Source organism: Ambystoma mexicanum, chromosome 12 (genome assembly GCF_040938575.1).
Source record: "Ambystoma mexicanum isolate Mex_15411 chromosome 12, UKY_AmexF1_1, whole genome shotgun sequence".
Lineage (NCBI taxonomy): Eukaryota > Metazoa > Chordata > Amphibia > Caudata > Ambystomatidae > Ambystoma > Ambystoma mexicanum.
In genome coordinates this window covers 1,217,594,860-1,217,619,536 of record NC_090936.1, presented here as the reverse complement: position 1 = coordinate 1,217,619,536, position 24,677 = coordinate 1,217,594,860, and the positions used below count along the sequence as shown (strand labels likewise).

Below are 24,677 nucleotides of genomic sequence, written 5' to 3'. Positions count from 1 at the left end.
TATGGGAAGCCTGCTTTACTGAACTTGGCCATTAATAGTTGTCGAAATGCAGAATCTAACGCAGTTTTGAAATCTGTGTACGCCATTTAAATTGGTTGTTTAGTTTGTATACCTTGCATTTTAATAGCAGTTATGGTTGTTAAAGTAATGGTTGCGCCGAGGCCGGCAACAAACCCTGTTTGATGAGGGTCTTGTAAGTGATTACTGGTTATCCATTCATTGAAGTCTCTGAGAACGAATCTAGCAAATAGTTTGCCCAGCACATCAAGTAGGGCTATAGGGCGATTGTTACTTGCTAGTTGGCGGTTGCCCTTTTTGAAGATCTGTATAATTATAGACTTCTGCCAACACGGGGGGATGATCTGAGAATTTATGACTTGTTTGAAAATCGCATAGAATATCTTAGCCCATTGTTCTGGGTGAGCTTTAAGCACAAGATTTGTGAGACCATCAGGCTCTGGCGCTCTAGAAGAACTAAGTTCAGTGATATAAAATGATATGTCATCTTGATCAAAATGTAATGTGATGGAACGAGTCAAGGTCGACGTACTTTGGAGTTCATATTAATCAGTTGAGGTATACAAATTTGTGAAGTGTTGAATCCAAGATTGTTCAGACAATGGATTGATTTGAAGAGGAGTCTGCGTGTTCTTTTGGTTGCAATGGAACGGAGCATCTCCTTGCCATCCTTCTGATACATTAAGGCCTTACTTGATTTTAACCAGTTTCTATAGTGGGTGCTTAGTTGCTTTAGTTTGACAAGTCTTGCTTCTAGTGGAAGATTATACACTATTCTCTTAGATTTGTGAAAGTTAGTTTTCTTTTGATGTAGCACGACTGTTTATGTCTGTATGTTGGTTCATTTGTTTAAATTTAGTCTGCTTGAAGAACTGAAGGGCGGCCACGTAGTGGACATCCGTTTTGGCTAGATGGGATATTGGCTGAATCATATTGGACGTGACAGTTATGGAAATCTGTTAGTTCTGGGGTCAACCGAAAACAATTTTGGCCTCCTGCTACAATTCATTTATTGTTATATTTAGATAGCTTACTAGTTTGGCGGGGTATCTGCTAATTCCATGTCAGAATTAGTTGTTCATGGTCACTGTGGGTTTGTCGTATGACTTCAAAGCGCTATGCAGTGGAAAATAGGGGTCTGTCTATGAAGATCTAGTCTATGATTGCCTCTTGATTTTGTCTCCTCCAAGTGCTGTTCGGTGGTATGTCACCGTCTATAGCTCCGTTTACAATAATTAGCTGTCTAGCAGTCATTCGCGAGGCGCACCTACGTACTAACATTGCGTCACTAGGTGGTGATTTTGACATGCAATGAATGTTCAAATCTCTAACCCAGATAGTAGATGTTATTGTGGGATTTAGCACAATTAAATCTAATATGGTTTGCATAGCCCTAAAAAGGCATCTGCTGTTATGGCTAAATGTTTCAGTATAGATTAACTAGAGCTATTACTCTACAGTGTATTGTTATTCTGGCCAGTTGCATGTAAATATTTGGTTGCACCCATCTTTCGAATTTCACGCCTGTAGATTGTTTTGTAGCTACCAATAGTCCTGCCATTGGTCTGCCATGGAGTTGCTAGTTTGTATTTTGGCAGATAGAACTAGTACTGTGTAATCATCCCAAAATGGGGTTTCAACAAGCCAGATCTCTTGGAGGGCGATGAAGTCATAGTTGCCAAATCCATTTGCTTTAGAGTTCATGAGATGCTTGTCCCCCCCTAGTATTCCAGCTGGCTAATTGATAACACTGAGAATCTTGTGTTTTGAGTTGCTATTCGTTTTTGGAAAGTCAAGAGCGGGAGGAGTATTGCTCATGCCTACTCAGTTGAGTTTGGCGATATTGGTCTAAAGGTTGATGGGAGCATGTGACTGTGATGGCTGGCGGTGGTGACTGTCATGAGGACAGGACGATGGAAGTGTTGGACACGGTGGAAACGCCATTAAATTACCCTTCACGGCACCCTGTGCAGCGTTCTAGCTGTTACGTTCTGTGCGCTTCATATTGAGGTTAGCCACGCCCCCTCCTTGCGTTGCAACTGTTTCCTGTTCCTTCGCTACACTGGTGCCTTTGGTTCCCGTGCCCTCTGTGTATTACCTCCCGTCTGACATTTCTCTTCCATAGTGTCGTGGTTCCTTAGCTCTATTTTTCCGCCTTTGGCGTTACCACTCTCGGTATCTTTTTTCTCTTTATGTGTATTTCCTCTGTTTCCCAGCCGCCGCTCGGCTTTTCACTTTCAGGCAACTCCGCCTCCTTCTCTCGGCATTTTCGTATTGCCTTTCCTCCGGGGCATCGTTACTTTCACCCTACCATTTTCACAGCTCCTTCTAGCTTCTGGCTTTTTCACTGTGCATACTTTCTTTTTCTCCTCATAAACATTTGGGTGATTTCATCGGGATTCTATTTTTTTCTTTTTTATACTTATGGTCTGCTTCTTGGTTTCTATTTAAGTCTCGTCTTTGCAGTATCACGTCTAGCTTCACGGCTACGGGTATGTAGTTTCTTTTGTCTCTCTCCAGTTTTTCCTTACTCCCTACCTTCTGCCGATCCTTTATGAGATGGATGAATGAACCTGGTTTCCCGGCCTTCCTCTGTCGGATGCTACGCTGGACCTGTTACCTGGCACTTACCGGATCCCCTGCTGCAGAACCTCTTGTCCTTATTTCCTCGCAGCGCTTACAATAGCGTACCTCAGTGACGATTTTCTTCCCGGAACTGAAAGATCGTTGGACTTCCATTCAGCCCTGTGCTCATTCGAACAATTCAGGGGTTTTTTCTGCCATTGGCTTTTTCCCCTAACAGGCTGTGCAGTGAATCCTCCGCCTTGGTTGCTGTCTGCCTTCTTACACAACCACTGTGGCGAGTTCCCGGAACAGACCGTATCTCTTCTCTAAAAAAAAAGACTCCGGACCGGACTATGCCATCTGCTGAGGCTGAAATATCTTCCTGCGAATCAGACACCGAATCACAGGTGAGACCCACTATTGACAGATTGCAACGCCCAGTTATGGCCACAGCAGAGCAAGTCCAGGAGTTGATAAATGCGGTACAGAGTCTCTCCCTGGAGATGCAGGGAGTGAAGGCGGAAAATGCCGTGCTCCGACAGCTGGTAACCACCAGAGAACCCCATCTGTCCGACCTACCGCCTTTTTCTCTGGCGGTTGGCAAATTTGACGGAGCACCCAAGAAGGTTAAGGAGTTTTTGGATGCCTGCATGGTCTATTTTACATTCCGGCCAAATACATATGCCTCAGACCGCACTCGAGTGGGATTTCTCATATCGAACATGATTGGGAATGCCCTAGCATGGGCTACTCCGTTGGTCACGTCCAACAATCCGGTCCTACAAGATTACAACGCCTTCACTAACCTGTTACGACAGTCTTTTGAACGCCAGGAGATCGGCTTCTCTGCGGGTGAAGCTATGTTTGACATCAAGCAAGGATCTACGGACCTAATGTCCTACATCTCAGCATTTAAGAGACTGGCAGCCGAAGTGGGTTGGCCCGAGACTGTGCAATATACTGCGTTCAGAAGAGGTCTACATGAAGATCTAAAAGATGAGTTGGCAAGGGTTCCTAGACCAGCTACGCTAGCCGAATTATTTTCTCTGGTTCTTCAAATAGACTATCGTATTATGGAACGTAAGACAGAGAAAAGGAAGGGCCGATCCCAGATATCCCCAGTTCCTGGACCCCCATCCTCGGCACCTCAAACATCCCACCGGGGAGGGGAAGAACCAATGCAAATCAGCACTGCCAGGGGCCCCCTTTCCTCCGTGGAAAGAAACAGAAGAAAAGAAAGAGGCCTTTGCATGTATTGTGCATCAGACGCCCACTTTCTTAGAGACTGCCCGGAAGTACCCCCACGGCGTCGGGGAAACGACGGACCCCGGTTTTAGAAGGAGCCGCTTACCGGGGTGTAGTGAAAGGCTCACCTTGTGCTCAAACTTCAGGAGAAGATCCACATCTTATGGTTTTACAACTCACTCTGCAGTGGAATGATCAACCTAAGAAGAACGCCCTAGCCCTCATTGACAGCGGAGCAGCTGGTAATTTCCTCGACGTAAACTGGGCCACACAAGAAGGCATCTGCTTGGTGAATAAGGAGGAGAAACAAAAGGTGGAAGGAGTGGACGGACGCCCCTTGAGTTCTGGACCCATTGTGCAAGCAGCGACCAACATCCAAGTATGTATTTCACATCACCAGGAAACCCTCGAATTCGATGTTATAAGAGCAGCACATTTTCCTGTAATTCTAGGGATTCCTTGGCTACGCCGACACAATCCAATGATAAACTGGTCCCTCAACACCATAAGGTTTGATTCTGAGTTTTGTGTCCAACATTGTTGTCTCCATAAGCAAAGAGAAAGAGTTGCTGTCTCGTGCCCCTCAGTGGCTTCTGAATCTCTTCAGGTCCATCATATCCATTCAGTATTTCAGGAGTATGCTGACGTATTTGAAGACCGATTACCTAAGGATCTACCCCGACACCGTCCTGAAGACTGTGTCATTGACCTGATTCCGGAGACTTCGGTGCCCTTTGAGCGCATGTTCTCCTTGACCATACCCGAAAAGCAAGCTCTAAGAATCTATTTAGATCAAAACCTACAAAACGGATTGATCCGGCCTTCTAAATCCCCAGCTTGGGCTTCTTTGTTTTTTATTGCCAAAAAGGATACTAGCGAACTGCGTCCTTGCATCGATTATAGAGGACTAAACAAGATCACTGTGAGAGATCGCTACCCAATGCCTTTGATCAAGGACATACTGGAAGCAGTCGAAGGGGCACGCCTGTTTAGTAAACTAGACTTAAGAGGCGCCTATCACCTCTTAAGGGTAAAGAAAGGGGACGAGTGGAAGACGGCTTTCCGTACCCCTTTTGGACTGTTTGAATACAGAGTTATGCCGTTTGGTCTAGTCAATGCCCCGGCAGCCTTCCAGAGGTTTATGGACCATCTATTTGGTGACTTATTGTTTGTTTCAGTAATTGTTTACTTGGACGACATTTTGGTTTTTTCTCGTCACCCTCATCAACATCAGGAACATCTTACCGAGGTTATGAAGCGATTGAGGCGCCATCAACTCTTTGCAAAACCTGAAAAATGTCTTATTGCTGTGTCTTCTGTACACTATCTAGGATTTATCCTATCCGAACAAGGCATTGAAATGGATAAGAAGGTCACGGCTATTCTCGAATGGCCCTCTCCTTCCACTGTAAAAGAAGTACAAGCCTTCTTGGGTCTCTCCAACTTTTATAGAAGGTTCATTCTCAACTTCTCTGAACAAGTACTCCCCATCACGACTCTTCTGAAAAAAAACGTCCCCTTCAGTTGGAATCACACGGCTGAACAAGCGTTTCAAGGATTGAAGAAGGCCTTTTGTTCCGCACCCATTTTAAAACAACCTGATCAAAGAATACCCTTCATTGTTGAAACAGACGCTTCAGCTGGGGCTCTGGGGGCAGTACTCAAACAAAAGTATAACGGGGTGGAACACCCTATTGCCTACCTCTCGCGCACACTAAACCCCAGTGAGTACAATTACTCAGTAATTGAGAAAGAGCTGCAGGCCATTAAAAAGGCATGCTTGGAATGGAGACATCTGCTTCAAGGGTCAAGACACCCATTCGAAATACGTACCGACCATAGCAATCTTAAAGTATTACAACGAATGGCGTGCAGGAATTCCAGACAAGCCCGATGGGCTTATTTCTTTGCTCAATATGATTTTTACATTACCTACCTTCCGGGTAGCAAGAACATATTGGCAGACTGCTTATCTAGAAGTCCTTCTTCTTTCACCAGTCCACCTTTTAAAGGAGAAGGAATGTTCTCAGAAGTTTGATTTGTCCATTCAATCTCAAGGTTTCTTCAGAAAGTCAAAGAAACCTCCGTAGAGGCTCTCAAGCCTCTTCCCAGATGGATAAGAAACAAACTAACCAAGAAAGAAGGAATGTGGTTCCATCTAGGAAGACACTTTGTACCCGATGCCAAACTACAAGAACGAGTCCTTCATTGGGGTCACAACTCTCGGATCGCAGGGCACAAGGGCTTCGCTGCCACATCAGACCTGATCCAACGGATGTTTTGGTGGCCATCCATGCTCTCTAACATCAAACAATTTGTTAATTCTTGTCCTATCTGTGCCAGAAGTAAGGCTATCCTTTCCAAACCGGCGGGGCTACTACTACAACCCAGACTACCAACTACTCCGTGGTCACATGTCTCCACAGATTTTGTAACCGATCTTCCGTTATCACAAGGATACACTGCAATTATGGTTACTGTTGACAGCTTCAGCAAGATGGGTCATTTCACCCCTCTGAAAGGAGTACCTTCGGCTCCGGAGATGGCACAGGTATTTCTCAGAGACGTAATTAGACTCCATGGTATTCCGACTACCATTCTATCTGATCGAGGCTCACAATTCACTTCAACATTCTGGAAGACATTATGTGACCTACTAGGGATTGAAAGAGCTCTCACTTCTGGATACCATCCCCAGTCAAATGGACAAACAGAGCGGCTCAATGCCACCATGGAGCAGTACCTCCGCTGCTTTGTCAATGATCAACAAGACGACTGGGTGCCACTCCTCCCCTTGGCAGAATTCTCTTATAATAATACAGTACACTCAGCTATCAAGATGTCACCCTTCTTCTGCATTTATGGGCAACCTTCAAACCTACCAACGGTGGAATCTCTGTTGGAAAATATCCACAAGACCCAAAAGACAGCTGTTATTAATCTAGAAGAAAGCCGAGCCCGAAATAAACACCAGGCCGACCTACACCGCACCCAAAATCCTAACTGGCAAGTTGGGGATAAGGTCTGGCTCTCTACTAAGTACCTACCCAGATGGACTCATCCATCAAAACTGGCCCCCAAATATCTAGGTCCATATTCCATCACTGCTCAGATTAATTCAGTGGCTTTTCGACTAAAACTTCCTCAGCAACTCAGCCGAATCCATCCAGTATTTCACTCGTCCTTGTTGAAGTCATTTATCCCGGATCTTCACCACCGGAAGAAAAGGTTCCAGATAAAGAGCAGGGAACCTGACCCAGAAGTCTATGAAGTAGACAAGATCCTGGACTCCAGGTATTACAGAGGCAGACTTCAGTACTTGATCCGGTGGAAAGGATACTCTCAGGCTGAAGACTCCTGGGAACCCGTGACCAGTATTTCAGCTCCCAGATGTGTACGGCAGTTTCATGCCCTTCATCCCGGTAAACCCGGGGTAGGTGCCCCTAAAAGGGGGCATACTGTCATGAGGACAGGACGATGGAAGTGTTGGACACGGTGGAAACGCCATTAAATTACCCTTCACGGCACCCTGTGCAGCGTTCTAGCTGTTACGTTCTGTGCGCTTCATATTGAGGTTAGCCACGCCCCCTCCTTGCGTTGCATCTGTTTCCTGTTCCTTCGCTACACTGGTGCCTTTGGTTCCCGTGCCCTCTGTGTATTACCTCCCGTCTGACATTTCTCTTCCATAGTGTCGTGGTTCCTTAGCCCTATTTTTCCGCCTTTGGCGTTACCACTCTCGGTATCTTTTTTCTCTTTATGTGTATTTCCTCCGTTTCCCAGCCGCCACTCGGCTTTTCACTTTCAGGCAACTCCGCCTCCTTCTCTCGGCATTTTCGTATTGCCTTTCCTCCGGGGCATCGTTACTTTCACCCTACCATTTTCACAGCTCCTTCTAGCTTCTGGCTTTTTCACTGTGCATACTTTCTTTTTCTCCTCATAAACATTTGTGTGATTTCATCGGGATTCTATTTTTTTCTTTTTTATACTTATGGTCTGCTTCTTGGTTTCTATTTAAGTCTCGTCTTTGCGGTATCACGTCTAGCTTCACGGCTACGGGTATGTAGTTTCTTTTGTCTCTCTCCAGTTTTTCCTTACTCCCTACCTGCTGCCGATCCTTTATGAGATGGATGAATGAACCTGGTTTCCCGGCCTTCCTCTGTCGGATGCTACGCTGGACCTGTTACCTGGCACTTACCGGATCCCCTGCTGCAGAACCTCTTGTCCTTATTTCCTCGCAGCGCTTACAATAGCGTACCTCAGTGACGATTTTCTTCCCGGAACTGAAAGATCGTTGGACTTCCATTCAGCCCTGTGCTCATTCGAACAATTCAGGGTTTTTTTCTGCCACTGGCTTTTTCCCCTAACAGGCTGTGCAGGGAATCCTCCGCTTTGGTTGCTGTCTGCCTTCTTACACAACCACTGTGGCGAGTTCCCGGAACAGACCGTATCTCTTCTCTAAAAAAAAGACTGCGGACCGGACTACGCCATCTGCTGAGGCTGAAATATCTTCCTGCGAATCAGACACCGAATCACAGGTGAGCCCCACTATTGACAGTGATGTTCTGTTTTTGAGTTGGCCAGAGTGAATCGGTCAGTAGCTCCCTCTTGTTGAATAATTCATGACTCAGGCAAAAGTCTAGGTCATAAAGTGATTGCCTTGCCTGCCAGATTGTATCCACAATCTGGCTGAAGAGAGATCTGAGTCATTGAGAAACTCGACTCAGGTTATATCAAAGGTGGTAAGGTCTTCCAGGCTTGGTATTTCACTGAAAATGTTCAGGTTGCACATCCTATTTAGATCATAAGTGGGATATGGCCTGGCTCGCATTGTATTGTCAGGTTGTGACAATGTTTTGTTGGTCTCATTCGTGGCCAACTTTGAGAGTGAGGGAAGAGGGTTAGATAATGGGTGTTTTTTGTTCACTTGGTCTTCATTACTTGAGTTCATGAGTGTGTATCTTACTTGGTCTTCTTTGGACAGGGGTGAATTCTTGGACGCCTTTTGAGTGTGTTCGTTGACATGTAAATATTGAGCTACTCATTTTGCTATGCTTTCTCTTCTCTGTTCCACAGTCAGACACTCTCTATCTTGACTTTAGCTGTTTTGTGGGCAAGTCTTAAACCTTGGGGCTTCAAAGCCACAGTCGGGCTCAGTACTAGGATTGTGTAATGTCTGGTCTTGAGATGCAATTGCTTGCAGTAGATCATCAAGTGGTTCTTGATTGGAGTTCTTGTGACTAGACTTTTTCAATTTAGTTTCTTTAGTTTTGCTATTAAGGGCTATATTTATGCATGTCTTAGTAATTGCTGCGCTAGCTTTATGGAGTTGCTTCTTAGGTTGCATTAAAGATTGCAGAAATTGTTCTGCGCTCGAGTTATTATGCATTGGAACTGTTCTGATATTCTTACTCTTTTTTGCTTGTTTGGCGGGTTTGGGAGTTCTTATTTAAATTTGAGAAAATAGTAAAATTGGATTTTTTTGTTTCATTGGATATCGACGGATGTGTAAGAGAGGGGTCTTCAGTGCTCTTGGAACCCAGGTCACATCAAGGTGGACTGATTGCCGGTGTTGTGTGACTCTCAGAGCTCAGCAAATCAACCATAGTTAATTGGTTGATAGGGATAAGACCGGGTTTGTCAAGGTCACAGTGCAATACTTTTTCAATCATAATGGTTTAAGCATTTATTTTGCTATTTATTGTTTCATATGAGCCTGTCCGTAGACACAGCGAGGGTTCAATGGTCTTGGCAGTTTCAGATTGTAAGAGTTTTGGAGCATGATGGTGTGCGCATCCATCTTGTTATGTTTTCAATGGTAACAGGGCTGTGTTCATGGCTGCGAGCGTTAGTTCCTGCAGTGGAGTTGTAGCAGGGCCTGTGCTTGATGGCTGCTTGGAACACCGTTTGTTAGCTTGTTTCCTCGGTGTCGGATGTGCGAAGGAAGTAGACGAGGCTGGCGAATTGTTACTAGACGGTTCGCACATGATCAGTGATTGCAAGAGGTTAGAGTGAATGTTTGGGGGCATGAGTGAGGAATAGGGCATCTGGGAGTAAAAGGAGGAATCGGGTACTTAGCAGGGCAGTTATTTGGGTTTGGAGCTTGACTTGCTTCACAAGCTGTCCCAGCAACTTCCTGAAAGCTGTAATCAACATCATGGGGTTTACCGTGTATCATCAGAGAATGCGCAGTCAAAAGACTGCTCTTCACAGCTGCTCGAGTTTGCAATGCTTTTACCGGAGTTCGGCTGGAGCGCGGCCAGTTTTGTAATCTCGATGGCATGGCTGACTTTAATGTGTTTAATGAACGGCAGGTCAAATGAACATTGGCCAACTGGTAAGCTTATATCAGAGTTACCTTTTCAGCAGGAAAAGATGTACTAATAAAATGGCGGGACCTCGCCACTCGCCACACAACAGCACTCCCTGAAGCACTTACTCGGACGTGCGCGCGCTCTGAGAATAAGTGGATTGTGGGTGTGTTGTGGCCTAAATAGATGACAGGACGCTGTAGGGTTTCTAACAGTCTTTATTGACTGGCAACAAGTGGAGAGGTTCTAAGGCGGCCTGGTGGCACGGGGCGCTTACTCACTGTTCAATGCGACCAAGTCCTGTGCTTCCCCAGTTGCTTCACTGTGGATGGGTTGTGCTCACCGGTGGCACGCTGTAAACTCCTAGGGCCCCCATGAAGCCTCCAGTGGCTGTGGTGTTATGCCCTAGGAGCTGTGGTGAGAGTTCTGCAACTCACTCTCCTTCTCATGTAGTCAGGAGCAGCGCTCCTGCACGACCGCTTCAGCTGGCAGGGCGCCAACTCTGAAGCGGGAACGTTTTCCCGCGGAGCGTGGGCTTGCAAGATCCCGTCTCGCGAGATCTCGCGAGAACACGCTCCCGCGATCACGTGATGTCCCCACAGGGTGGCTGTGGGCGGGCTTAGCCTTGCTGAGCTTGAGATGTATTATTTCCGGGCTATTTTTCACCTATAAACAATGAAAAAGCATGAATAGGTAAAGGCAGTAACTGCAATTGCTCTTAGCAGGTCCATAACGAAAGGTACATTTCAGTCCAAGGTCGTACCACAACGTTCTTTCCAAGACAAAAGGATCCAGGAGCCAAACACCCACAACTGCACTTCCTGAAGCACTTACTCGAATCCGCGCGCGCGTGAATAAGCGGATTGTGGGTGGAAGTGGGCAGGGCTTAGCCTCGTTGAGCTTGAAATGTATTATTTCAGTGCTGTTATTCACCACAATGTTCTTTCCAAGACGAAAGGATCCAGGAACCAAACAGCACAACAGCACTTCCTGAAGCACTTACTTTAATGCACGCGCGCAAATGTGTGCGTGCTGAGAATAAGTGGATTGTGGGTGGAAGTGAGCGGGGCTTAGCCTCGTTGAGCTTGAAATTTATTATTTCAGTGCTATTATTCACCACAACGTTCTTTCCAAGACAAAAGGATCCAGGATCCAAACAGCCACAACAGCACTTCCTGAAGCACTTACTCGAATGCGCGCCATGTACAATGTCTCTGTGAGTGATCATTGCTGGAGTGCTTCGTGCACTTGCTATAGCTGGAGTGGTGCTTGTATTGATCATGTGGTGGCATGGCTTGTTCAGGCTACTGCCCGGTTTGCTCTGTGCCTTCAGCATGCCCTTGACTCTCTCTAGGTTGAGTTGCTCGCTGGCTGTTTCAACGCTAGGACTGCTGGTATTTAAAGTCCTACGGAACAAACAAAAGGGAACCGGTCAGAATTGGGCAGCACAGGTATGCGGTGACAGACAGTGCTACTTAATTTAAAAAAATGCAAGCACATGAAGAGGGACAGGGACTGGGACCCTCACATACCCTGCCTCTGGGTCAAGACTGGCTCTGAGAATACCATGTGAGGTCTCTCACCTCAAGCTGAGAGCATTCGCCACCCTTCCTATCAGGGTCAGGGGTCTGACCATGCCATACTGTGTAAGGTAAAAACAGAGGCCTGACCCTGCTAAGAGGGGAGAGAGACCCCTCTCAACCTGGGGCAGCAGGCCTACCACATAATTTCCAAAAGCCTGTCCTGCTCCAGAGATCGGTTTGTGGGAGTTCCCCAGGCTCTGTCTTTTGTACTTGTGCCTGGACGAGCATGTCAAGTACCACTGACTATTCCGCCATTAACCGGTGCGCACAATGCCCACCAGTGTTCTTTCTCTCCTTCCGCAGGACTACATGTACCAGCATGCCTACCGGTGGGGACCCAAATTGGCAGCGCATCAGCAAAAGGCAGAGGCAAGCAGAGTTGCTGAGCAACGCCATGCACATCCAACCAGCAATGCGGACATCAGATCGAGCAGGACACGAACTTCAGAAACGAGTGTGTAGTAGAAAGGGTAGTGGGGAGAGGGGAAGGAGAGTGTAGTGGAGAGCAGTGGGAGGGGAGTGTTGCAGAAGTTAGCAGTCGTACACTGGGGAGGAATCGAGTAGTAGAGAATAGTGGGAGGAGAGAGGAGTAGTGATGAGAGTGTAGTACGGAGTAGTGGGAGGAGAGTGTAGCAGAGAATAGAGGAGAGAGTAGTAGAGAGTAAGACCTATGGGTAGATTTATTGTATTTATTTATTGGTTATTTATAAGGCGCTTGTACAACAAGACAGTGTTTCGAAGCGCAACAAGTCAAAAGGGAAGGGAACCGGGGAGTGAATAAAAAATTGAAAAGCAAACAATGGTCCTCCTATGCCTTGTAACAGTCAGTGCGTGCAAATGCAGCGAGAGAGAAAGGGGGGTGCTATTGAGGTCCTCCAGGGGGTGAAGTGCAAGAGGTGCCTGTTTGGGGGCAACAGGTAAGTGCATAGGCGGAGACGTCCCAAGTGACCAAGTGAAGAGGGAAGTCAAGTGCCCAACAGGTAAGTGCAGGGTGGAGACAATCCACCCAAAGGTGTGTGTGGCCCCAGAGGACATTGCAGGGGGGTGCTGGTGGTGACTGGGCAGGACCACCCGACAGGCGGGTATAGGCCCAGAGGGCAGTGCGGGGTTGGGGGTGCTGGTGGCAATTGGGCAGAAGGCCAGGACCCAATTGGACTACTGAGGGACCGGGCTGCCAATCTCAGTGACAGAGGGGGAGGAAATAACTGGAGGGGGAGAGGGAAGGAGGAGGAGAAGAGAAAGGTCTTGAGTTGTTTTCAGAACTTGAGGTGGTCCTGTTCAAGACCGAGAGGGAGACTGTTCCATAGCTGCCCCCAGCCCTCTGCTTGGAGAAATGTTTGATTAGCAGAGGGTTGGAGCCAGAGGATCGAAGGGATCTGGAAGGAGAGTATTTAGTAAGAGAGCGCTGAAGGTAGCGTGGTCTCTGGCCCCAGACAGCCTTGTGGGTGATGCAAAGGGTCTTGAATTTGTCCTTGCAGAAACCAGAAGCCAGTGGAGAGATTTTAGAGCTGGAGAGAGGTAGTCCCAGGGCTTGGGACCAAGAATAAGTCTTGTAGCCCTATTCTGGATTAGTTGAATAGGACGGAGAGAAGAAAAAGACAAGTTGAGGAAAAGGCTGTTACAGTTATCCAGCACGGAGAGGAGCAGAGCTCTAGTAAAGTTGAGCTTCTGGGGGAAGGTGAGGAGAGGGAGAATGCCACTAACGAGGTGAAGTTGAAAGTGGGCCTTCTTGGCAAGGTCCAAGATGTGAGGAGTAAAGGAATGAGAGAGGAGTCGAAGATGACCCCAAGATTTCGGGCCTCAGTGGAAGGAGAGTGAGGTGAACCCATAGAGGGCCACTAGAGAGCAAGAGAGAGACAGGGAGCAGGTGTCCCAATAGGAAGCATCTCAGACTTACTGGCATTAAGACAGAGATCATTGGAGGTGGACCAAGAATGAATAGCAGCAGGCAGTCAGGGATGATAGAGGAAGAAGGGGAAGAGGAAGAGGAAGAGGGGAGCATGAAGAAGAGTTGTGTGTCATCTGCGTAACACTGGAAATGAGAGACGGCAGAGATCAGGTGAGCAAGAGATGTCAGGTAGATGTTGAAAAGACAAGCTTAGAGGATAGAGCCCTGGGGAGCACCACATGTAGAGAGAGTGGTGGTGGAGCAGAAGGAGCCCAGAATCAGCTGGGAAGGCCGGTCACTGAGGAAGGAGGTCAACAAATCCAGTGCCCGGTCTGAGATACCAAGATTATCTTGGAGCCGCTTTATGAGGATAGAATGGTTAACCATGTCAAAGGCGGAAAAGGTGAAGGAGAATGAGAACAGAAGGAGAGCTAGCGTCAAAATCTCTGAGAAATTCTTCACGGGTATTCAGGAGAGCACTGTGCCTCTGGATGCTCAGAATCCAGATTGATGGTCATGTAAACATGCACCTTCTGCATAAATCGGAGCGCGAGGTCCAGCCTCCCCATGGCCATCTGTATTGCACACCTGGAGGTCGTGCCAGGTTGCTGTTGACGCCTCCATGTGGTAGGAGCACTTGTGCTAATGATTTACTGGACCGTCTGAAAAAAAAAAGAAAAGAAAAACGAAAAAGGAATATATTTTATTTTTGGCCCGAAATACTCTGATTATTGCGCTTTGCCATCGCGCTGCCTGCCATTCGCTCCTGTGCCCACAAGTTGCCTTTCTTGCAGCAATTATTCCATTATCCACGTTGCTGCATGCTGTTCTGCCGACCTTGCAGCATTTTCAAGATGGCCACTGCTTTTTCTTTGTGGTTAAGGTAGTCAGTCCGAACTTCCTTCTTTCTCCTGCACTCTCATTGGCCACTGTGTGCCTGTTCTTGACCAATTGGGGACCGACAGGCTTTAGCCGGCCCCCTCACCAAGGCTCACTGCAAGGATCTGAATCATCCTTCTGCATAAATCGGAGCGCGAGGTCCAGCATCTCTCCCTAGCCATCTGTATTGCACAACTGGAGGTCGTGCCGGGCTGCTGTTGAACCCTCCACGAGGTAGGAGCACTTGGGCTAATGATTTACTGCACCGTCTGAAAAAAAGAAAAATGAAAAAAACAAAAAAGAATATCTTTTATTTTTGCACCAAATTACTCTGATTATTGGCTTTGCCATTGCGCTGCCTGGCATTCTCTCCTGTGCCCACAAGTTGCCTTCTTGCAGCAATTATTCCATTATCCACTTTGCTGCCTGCTTTTCTGCCGATCTCGCTGAACTTCTAAGATGGCTGCCGCCTTTCCTTTGTGGTTAAGGTAGTCAGTCTGAACTTCCTTCTTTCTCCTGCACTCTCATTGGCCACTGTGTGCCTGTTCTTGACCAACTGGGGTCTGGCAGGCTTCAGCTGGCCCCCTCACCAAAGGCCCACTCCTAAGGCCCCTGTCTGCTGCCGGTATGCTGTGAGAGGACTTTCTGCACCCCCACACAGAGGAACTAAGGATGCCTCACCCACACATTTCTGTGGACCTTGAACTACTGTGACTTTTCTCCACCACAGCTATGGGTTACTCTCCCCTACCCTTCACTCTCCTAACCCTCTGTTTTTCCACCCTCTTCCCTTCCCACTCTTTCAGTCAGTGACTTACACCTATTGCCGCCAACTTGAATCCTGCTGTGTTTTTGACTGCTATTGCAATTTTGAATCCTACTGTGTTTTTGCCTGCTAATACAGTTTTGAATCCAGCTGTTTTTGACTGCTACTGCAGTTTTGAATCCTGCTGTGTTTTTGACTGCCACTGCAGTTTTGAATCCTGCTGTGTTTTTGACTGCCACTGCAATTTTGAATCCTGCTGTCTTTTTGACTGCTACTGCGCTTTGAAACACTTGTGTATAGGTGCGTTATAAATGCCATATCATATCATATCATTAGCATACCATACTGCAATTTTGAACCTAGCTGTTGTTTTTGACTGTCACTGCAATTTTGAATTTTGGCTGTGCCATGTGGTTGTACTACTTGCTTTGCTCTTGTACTTGGTTTGGCCCAATGAATGCATTGTGCTACTCTGCCCGCTGTTCCTATCCTGTTCCTACCACCTGATCCCCCTCTCTCTACTTCAACCATGGTGCTCTCTCTTTCTCCTATATTCTCTGTTTCTCCATCAACTAACCCTCCCTCACTAAGTCTGGCAGGAAGAAGTTCAAAAAGGACATTTTGGTCTCTAAGCCTGGTCTCTCTATCGCTGACACTATATCAGCGCTTCCTCCAGACAGACCCTCACTGACGTCCTCTGTGTCGTTCCCTCGCCAGATCTATGGACTCTTCATATGCTCTCTGTGCTCTCTCCTTTCTCCTCCTCTACCATTAATGGTGGCACCCTTTGGGAGGCCCTCCTGGCCCCCTTTGACTCCTCATTAATGTCTACCTGAATGGCACCGTTTTGGTCCAAGGCCCTCAGGCCAACCTCCTCCTCTTTGAGAGGCACTTTCCACACCTCATCAACTTCCTTTCATCTGCTGCCCCTCTCTCCCTTCCCCGGCTCCCTTGCCTCCCCCTTGGCTACCTTGCCCTCTCCTCCTTCCTCTCCTGCCCCCCCCCCTCGGGCTCCTCCTACACCTCCGCAGGGCGTACCTCAAATTTGTACCCCTTCCCAGAAGTCCTTCAAGGATGGCAACCTTCTCAATATTGCCACTCTCAACTCTCGCTCAGCCGTCAAACACTCCTCTGACATCTATTGCCTCCTGGAAGAACTTGACCTCAATGTCCTTGGTCTCACTGAGACATGGATCACGGCAAGCTCTGTCATGAGCTTTGACCCTCTCCTCCCTGATGGCTGTAAAATCCTCTGTGCACCCAGATCCACCCGGTCCGGAGGAGGAGTAGCCCTGATCTTCCCAGAGTGGATTCCTGCCTCTGTCATTCCCATGCAGACCTACTCCTCTTTCAAATGCCTTGTCTGCAGGCTTTCTCTCTCTCCTGGCCACTCTCTCACCGTGGCTACTATCTATTGGCCACCTGTTCAGATCACACCCTTCCTCTCTTAGTGGGCTGACCTCTCCTCCTCCCTCCTGGCCTCAACCACTCAACTCCTACTTCAACATCCATCTGGATACTCCCTGCTCCTCTGCTGGACTCTTTAGTGACCTCTGCGGTTGTCTCTCTTTCTATCTCCCCACTAGCCTGACTCACTCTGCAGGGCACACGCTTGATGTTTTGATCTCCTCTGACCTCCCCCTCTCCATCCCTCTGACCACTCTTCTCTCCTGGAGTGATCACTCCTTCATTCCTTCCCATCTCTCCCTCTCTACCCCTCAGGCCAAGCCAACTCCAACAAGGCCAACTACCTTCTCTGTCATCCGACCCATGAAGTGTGTGTCAGTTGAGGCTTTCGCTGACACTTTCTCTGCCCCTCTTCTTGCTGACTCCCACCCTGACACAGCCCTTTCTATGCTCTACACTTCTATCTCTGATACTCTGGATGTTCTTGCCCATGTCATGAGGATCTGCTTGAAGCCCAAAGCCAAGTGCAACTCTTGGTACGATTCCAACCTAGCTATCCTTAAATGCATGTGTAGGGGTACTGAGAGGAAATGGCATGCTTCCTGTGCATCCTCTGACAAACTGGCCTGCTGCTTGTTCCAAAGGCAATACTGGCTCCTTATCCAAACTAAGAAGAGAGCCCACATCCAAGCCTGCATCTCTGTGGCATATAACAACTCTCGAACCTTTAAAAATGTGCAAGGTGCTGGCCAACCCTGCTGGAATCTCTACCTCTCCTGTCGCCTCCCAGGTCCTCTGCAATGCCCTTGCCTCTCACTTCATCTCTAAAACCCAGGACATCCTCTCTATCCCCTCATCCTTTTCACCTCTTCCCCTTCTGTCTCTGCAAATTCTGACCCTCCTGCAGCCACCCCCTCTCTCTTTCTTCTCCCTCTTTCTCCTCCTTTCCTCTGTTCTCACCTGATGAGGTTTCTAGACAAGTCCGATCTATGAAAGTCTTGTCAAAACAGGTTCTTCCCTGTTCATCTAAAACCATCAGGGACCACATAGACACCCTTGCTCCTACTCTGGCCGACTTCTGCAACCACTCCTTTACCTCCGAAGCCTTCCCCTCCCTACTGAAACACTCTCTTGCGCACCCTCTTCTGAAGAAACCCACAGCCGACCCCTCATGCCCGGCTATTGCCCAATCTCCATCACTCCTTTCCTGGGCAAACTCCTGGAAAAGCTGGCCTTCTCCCAGCTTAATCTCCACACTGACTCTGTTGGCTGTCTCCATAACCATCAGTCTGTCTTTAGAGCCGCCAGAAGCACAGACACTGCTCTTGTGAACATCTGTGAAGACCTGCTCTAACATCCCTTCTGTCCTCATCCTACTCGATCTCTCTTCTGCCTTTGACACGGTCAAACATGACACCCTGCTCAACCGTCTCTGTGATAACCTGAGCATCACCGATCAGGCCCTGGCTTGGCTGACCGCTTTCCATTCTGATCGACCCTCCCAGGTCCAACTTGGATCCTTCCTTTCCTCTAACTCACTTTCAACCTGTGTTGTTCCCCAGGGGTCTAACCTCTCTCCCTGGCTTTTCAACCAATATCTGGCACTCCTTGCCCACCGCATTGCCACTCTCTACTCCAACTTTCAGTGCTATGCGCATGACACTCTGCTCGTGTTCAGGCTTCCCTCTGCCACCTCCTCTCCTTCTCACATCTCTGACTGTCTTTCTGCTATCCAGGAGTGGTGTGCCTCCAATGATCTCTGCCTTAATGCCAGTAAGACGGAGATTCTCCTAATTGGCACACCTGCACTCGCCTTTCCTGTCACTCTCTGGCCTGCCTCCCTTGGCCCATCTCCTGCACCCACCTGTGAAGCTAAGAACCTCGGGGCCATCTTCGACTCTATACTCTCATTTTATCCTCACATCTCTGATGTCCCTAAGAAGTTAAACTACCAACTACACCTCCTCAGAGGTATTCTTCCTTTCCTCTCCTTCCCCCAGAAGCTTACTATTTCTAGAGCTCTGGTTCTCTCCAGGCTGGACTACTGTAGCAGCCTGCTTCTAAATCTGCCTGCTTCTACTTTCCGCCCTCTGCAACTCATCCAGAACAGGACTGCAAGACTTGTCCCTCTCCTCAATCCCTGGGATCGTATCTCTCCAGCCCTGAAATCTCTTCTTTGGCTCCCAGTGGCTGCAAGGATTAAATTCAAGACCATTTGCATTGTCCACAGGGCTTTCTGGGGCCTGGGTCCAAAATACCTTCAACATTCCCTCCCTAAATACCTTCCTACTTGAGCTCTTCGCTCCTCCACCTCCAACTCCCTCAGGGTCAGTCGCTCCTCCAAGCAACAAGTTGGTGGTAGACCTCTTTCCTCAGCAGGGGCCTTCCTCTGGAACAGCCTCCATGCCACTCTGAAACTTGAGGAGAACCATCTCCGGTTCCAGAAGCACCTCAAGACATTCCTCTTTGCTTCTGCCTTGGCTCTCCCTCTCCCCTGCTGATCTGTCTGCTTCGGCACAGTGCACCTGGTTTACCCACTGATTTCGGGCTCAGGTCTATGCCCACCTAGCCACTCGCTTGCACTGCCCCTGGCAACCCTTGCACTTGGGTCTGTATCTGTTGCCCTAGAGTCTCCTTACCTGCACTTACCAGACACTCCATGTCTGCGTTTAAAACCTGCACTTGCCACCTTGCTGGCTGCACTACCTTTTGTTTTGTTGTATCCCGTGCTCAGCACTTTCCATTTCTTGCCTCTCCCTTACACCTTTCCCTCTCCCCTGCACGTGCACGTTCTCCAATGTCACTGGACCTAGTAAGACCGTTGTTTTGTCCTCCCTTGTTCCCCTCCCTTCCCTCGTCGTGCTCTGAAACACTTATATCATAAACAACCAACAAGCTCAGTGTGTTGGGTCAGTTGGGGGAAGACCATCTTCTCCAGGAGTTTCCCAAGGAAGGGTGTAGTAGAGATAGGGCAGTAGTTGGTCTCACACGAGGGGTCGGCTGAAGGCTTTTTAGGCGTGGGTGCACAAAGGAGTGCTTGAGGAAAGAAGCAAAAATGCCAGATGTTAAAGACTGGTTGCAGAAGTCAGCAAGAGCCAGAATGAGGGAGGATATGCTGTCTTTAATGGTTCTGGAAGAACAGGGTGAAACCTGTTTGGATGAGAGCTTCATGGAGAGGTACAGGGGGGTGGTCCACCTGGCAGTGGTGGTGAAGGAGGTGCAGAGAGAGAGGCAAGAGGAGTAGCAGAAGAAGGTAGGTTATTGATGAGGGCCAGCAGGCGCTGGCCAAAGAGAAAAAGATTGGGTTGAGGACCGTGGGCCATGACAGTGCCATTGTGATAGACATTAATGATGCACCTAGAGGATGAGAAGTATGCCATGAGTACTTGCAATCTGGTGCCGCCATTAATTGGTGAAGAGGAAAAAGGGGAGAGGGGAGAGGGGAGAGATCAGATGGGATGTCCATCGGTCTTGAGAGGGGAGGACAGAGAGGACAGAGAAAAGTATATCAGTGATAGTCTGTCAGGAAGTAGCACTAACATAGGTGTCAGCGATAGGTAGGCCAGGAGAAGAGACCAAGAGATCTTCTTTATACTTTTTTTCCAAGACTTTGTGAGAGAGGAGGGATAGGTGATAGAGTAACAGTTAGAATAGATGGGAGACATAGAGAGTGCCATTGAGGTGGAGGAGGAAGATAGTTGGAGAGGCGGCACAATGCACCTGCCAATTCACCAGGCGGCCTGGCAGCCTAAGGAGGCAGGAGGATGCACAGTTGTAAGGCACACCTAGATTTGAATTTCCAGAAAGCACTAAAAACCAGTACAAAATGGAGGATGCACAGTTTTAAGGCACACCTAAATTCGAATTTCCCAAAAAGCACTCCAAAGCAGAACAAAATGGAGGGTGCACAGTTGCAAGGCACACCTAGATTTGAAAGACTAACGAAAAAGAGAGAGGGGAATATCAGAGGCACAGAAGAGGGATTGTGAAGTAGAGAGGGGAGAGACTGTAGGAGAAATATTAGAGAAGAGTATAGGAGGAAAGGAAAAAAAAGGAGACGGCGAGAAGCTCAGGGTGAGGAACAGAAGGACGTGAAAGAAAAGGGAAGGTGGAACCTGGAATTCGGAAGGCACTTAACACAGTTGAAAAGACCATGGAGATTTTGAGAGACACCTGGATAGGATCTAGTGAGGAAATCACATAGGGAGTCAGAAAGAGGTTGTGTTTGCCGTTAGGCTTTCACAACCAGCCAGGAAGAAGTTGAGATAATAGGACTTTCTAATCGCTAGTGGATATCTTTGGGTTTAAGGGCGCCTGCGAGAAAAGCCCAAGGGAGGCGAGAGAGGGATGCCCTTTGTGATCTCGCTTGCAGAACCTTCTCTGTGAGTTGCTGCGTTCTTGAGGCCATCTGTGAAAACCTGTGCCTATATCAAAAATGATTGAACAAAGGCTTCTGTTTCAAATGTTTGGGTTCTGGTTCTTCTGCAGGAGGACGGAAGCAATCTGCGAATCCAGACTTCCTACTGAACAAGCAGGACTTCGACTATATCCACAACTTCATGTCATATTGCAAAGGAAACAAAGTAAGTAATCCATAGCTGTAACAGTGTGTAGGGCAGTACGTGCCATGTCGGTGTATGCAGTCGCAGTATGATCAGTGGTGTTGCATACTTAAGTATTATTGCACAGACCTCTGTACGCTACCTATGGTACTAACCTGCAGGTCTGCAGGACTGGACTTTGCCAAAAGTCAAATACATTTTCTCACAATACATTTCAGATTTCAATTAAGGTAAATGATCACATTCAAGTTGTTCTCTGAACAGCGTCTTGCCTTCTATTCTAGGTCTAGCTGTGTGTTTGTGGAATTACGCAATTAGAAATTGTGAAATTGAGCATGGCTATGAAAAGAGCCTTGGATTTGCAGCAGGTGTGTGTTTTTCTGCTGGTGACGGGGCATCTATTAGAGAAAGCCCACTCCAATTATATTGATAGGATATGATGGTATGAATGGGGCCAGCATCTGAGCTCAACCTTCAACCACCTCTATATTGATTGTATAATGTCTCCAAACATGGCGCACACTAGCTCCAAGAACAGCACTCTGAAGAAGCACATCCAGCTTAGCATTTATTCAGCAAGTATTCCATTAAACGTCACCCACTCACTTTATTGCTATAACTAAAGAATATGCTCTTATAAATGTGTGCTGAAAAGTCAGCAAGTCCTTCTTGTGAAGAAAGAACGCCCCAGGGATTCCCAAGAAGGAATCTGCCACAGATTGGAGGGGGATGTTACTAAATTCAAAGAACCTTCTTGAAGTTTAAGTGATTTAAGTTGACTTGTAAGGAACCATCGTCATTCCACTGAATTCTTTTTTTATTTTCCTATTTTAGACAGAGAACGTGCAAGTTTTAAGGTGGAACCCGTACCCAGTTACTGACAATGGGACTGACAATACTGCCTTCAACAGCTATGAAATGGACATCACAGAAGAACCTGAGAAGGCCAACCGGGTCCCCAAATAGGTCACCTCACCTACCTGATGCTGACTGTCGATGTTCGGTGTTTCACACTAAGATACCAGAAATTAGAGGAAGATGTGCTGGTTGTCCATTAGCACAAGTGCTCCAACTAACATGCAATACTGAAGGGCAACAGCAAAGATGCCAGTAAAGAAGTATTGTAGTGTTTTTTCTCCCCGCCATTGTTATCATTGGTATCTTTCCAAGATATGTCTGAAGCGTGGTGTTGCTGTAAGAAAAAGCCACCCCTGGACAACACATTCAAGTTGTGCTTTTGAAGAATGCAAGTGTATCTGCTAATATGCTGTGCTATAAAGTGTTTCAGAAGAGCATGGCAACATGGACGATAGTAAAGAACAGGTGGGATGCACTTAAATACCAATTTTCACTTTAAACGTAAACTCCAATCTTACAATAGTATGGCAAAAATATTTATGGTGCCCTGGACAGGTCTTTGGCTACAAGGCCTATAAACTAAGTACACTATGGCCAACGAACAACCGAAGAGATGTCCAGCCCCTTTTGTGGGGAATAATCCTCCAGATGTTATTTAATAAACTGATAACATCTGTTTTTGTATGTGTTCTATTAATTTCCAAATGATAAAGAATATGAACACTTGATTAATACTTTCAAAAAATGCTTTCAAAAAAATTATGAACACTTAATAACATATGTTAAATCTCTTCTCAAAAAGGTCTCCAATTTACACAAATATGAATCGGTGAATCGCACCACTTTTTACAGACAATATTACAATGTAATGTAAATAAACAGTTTGAAATCAAACAAGATGGGTCTTCTTCGATTTGCTCCTATAACCACTACGCGTTACGGGTCCATGTATCCCTTCATCAGGGGAGTATATTATCTTCGATAGTCATGTGCCGATCTAGTAAACTGAAAGAAACCAAGAACCCAGTTGGAATGATTAATCAACTCATTGTATACCAGTATAAACAGTATGTATACATAAATATGCTCATTACCCTAATTGCTTATTGTAAATAAAGGATTGGCCAGGTATTGGTGTTACCCTGAAATTATCAACCATCGGGAAACCCCCAAGTAAGCGTTTCTATGAGTTTTAATATTGTGAACATTTATTTCCCCCTCATGGAGTACTATATTGATTAATGTTTAGGTGTTTGGATTCATTTACAGTTTCTTCTTGGTGGCGTGATTTCCCTGAAGAGGGTGGGCTGTGATTACTAATACTAGTGCACTATATTTATGATTCTTTAATAATAGCTGGCAGTGAAACAGAGCGAAATTGGTAACGCAATGCCTCCTGGCAGGTAAAACTGTGCTAGCCCGCTTCTGGAAGTCCCCGGACGGCCCATGCATGGCCCACTGGTGGGGAAAATTATGGAACATCCTGATCGCGGGAAAAGTGACTGCGGCAAGGGCGGGGGTCCTGCACCGCTTCCAGAATGTCTGGGCACCACTGCTGGACTATGACCAGCGATTCCCCGCCTTAATATTTAAACCACTCAACACTCGATGGGCCCTGAAGGATAGGGTGCCCACCTGAGTGGCGAGGGCAGCGGACGAGCCCACTGTGCGAGGGATCTGGGGGAAGGTGTCTGGGGACTGGAGGGGAGAGAGAGAGGGGGGGTATAAACTAAAGTGAACTGTCAAAAGAGTGAAATCCTCATGCAAAGCTGTTTGTAATTTGTCCTGCCTTGGTTTAAAAGAAACATATTTTTTAAAAAAAATAATAGCTGGTAATTTTTGTTTTAGAGTTGATTGCATTTTTTCTGGTTTCAGTTCCTTCATGGTAGCATGCTCTTCATGAAGATACAGGTTAGTAAGAACATTTACTTATCCATATTGTTTTTTACTGGTATGTAATGAATTGAAAATCATTCCAACTGGGTTGTTGGTTTGTTTCCATTTCCTAGATTGACACATGAGTACAGACTATAGAAGACCATATACTCACAAGATGAAGGGATAGATGGTCCTGAAACGGGGAGTGATTATGGGAGTAATTCGAAGAAGAACACTGGAGGTCATTGGAAGAAAAGAACCAAACAGCACTGCTTGCATCACATGACGGTATCAGGTAAAAATGTCCCCATGAAAAAAGTCGTCAGGTTGGGGACTTTTAAAATAAATGCATTCATGATGCACCCTCCAGGCTATCACACACTTTCTCCAAATATTCTAGGACTAGAGGTAATAATATATATTGTTCATATCCAATATTGTTTTATCTTGGAAATGTACTTTTTTATTCTGTTCTTATAAAGTGTATTTTGTAAAGGTTTAAATAAACCATATACAATTAAAAAAAATACATATATATATATATAATTGTACCCCTCCTAGACTATTTGGGGAAAGAATGTTGGTAGCCTGGAAAAAGTTGCTAGAACCTGACGACTTTTTCACAGCAACATTATTACATGGAACCACATGACACGCCGACAACATGAGAGTGAAAAGGTGGATAGGAGGAGACACAGCCTGAGCTGTGCAGATGAGCAA

At 46.9% G+C, this 24,677-nt stretch overlaps 1 protein-coding gene across 1 annotated transcript in view; it reads left to right on the top strand.

Annotated features, from left to right (window-relative positions):
* Positions 1-22,898, top strand: part of LOC138514393 (sodium-coupled monocarboxylate transporter 1-like) — an 892,200-nt gene extending 869,302 nt beyond the window's left edge. The window contains exons 14-15 of the mRNA XM_069629875.1: positions 21,148-21,242; positions 22,056-22,898. Of these exons, the coding sequence (XP_069485976.1) occupies positions 21,148-21,242; positions 22,056-22,187 (227 nt within the window). The 3' untranslated portion in view covers positions 22,188-22,898. The remainder of the gene's footprint in view (positions 1-21,147; positions 21,243-22,055) is intronic.
* Positions 22,899-24,677: the final 1,779 nt, after the last annotated feature.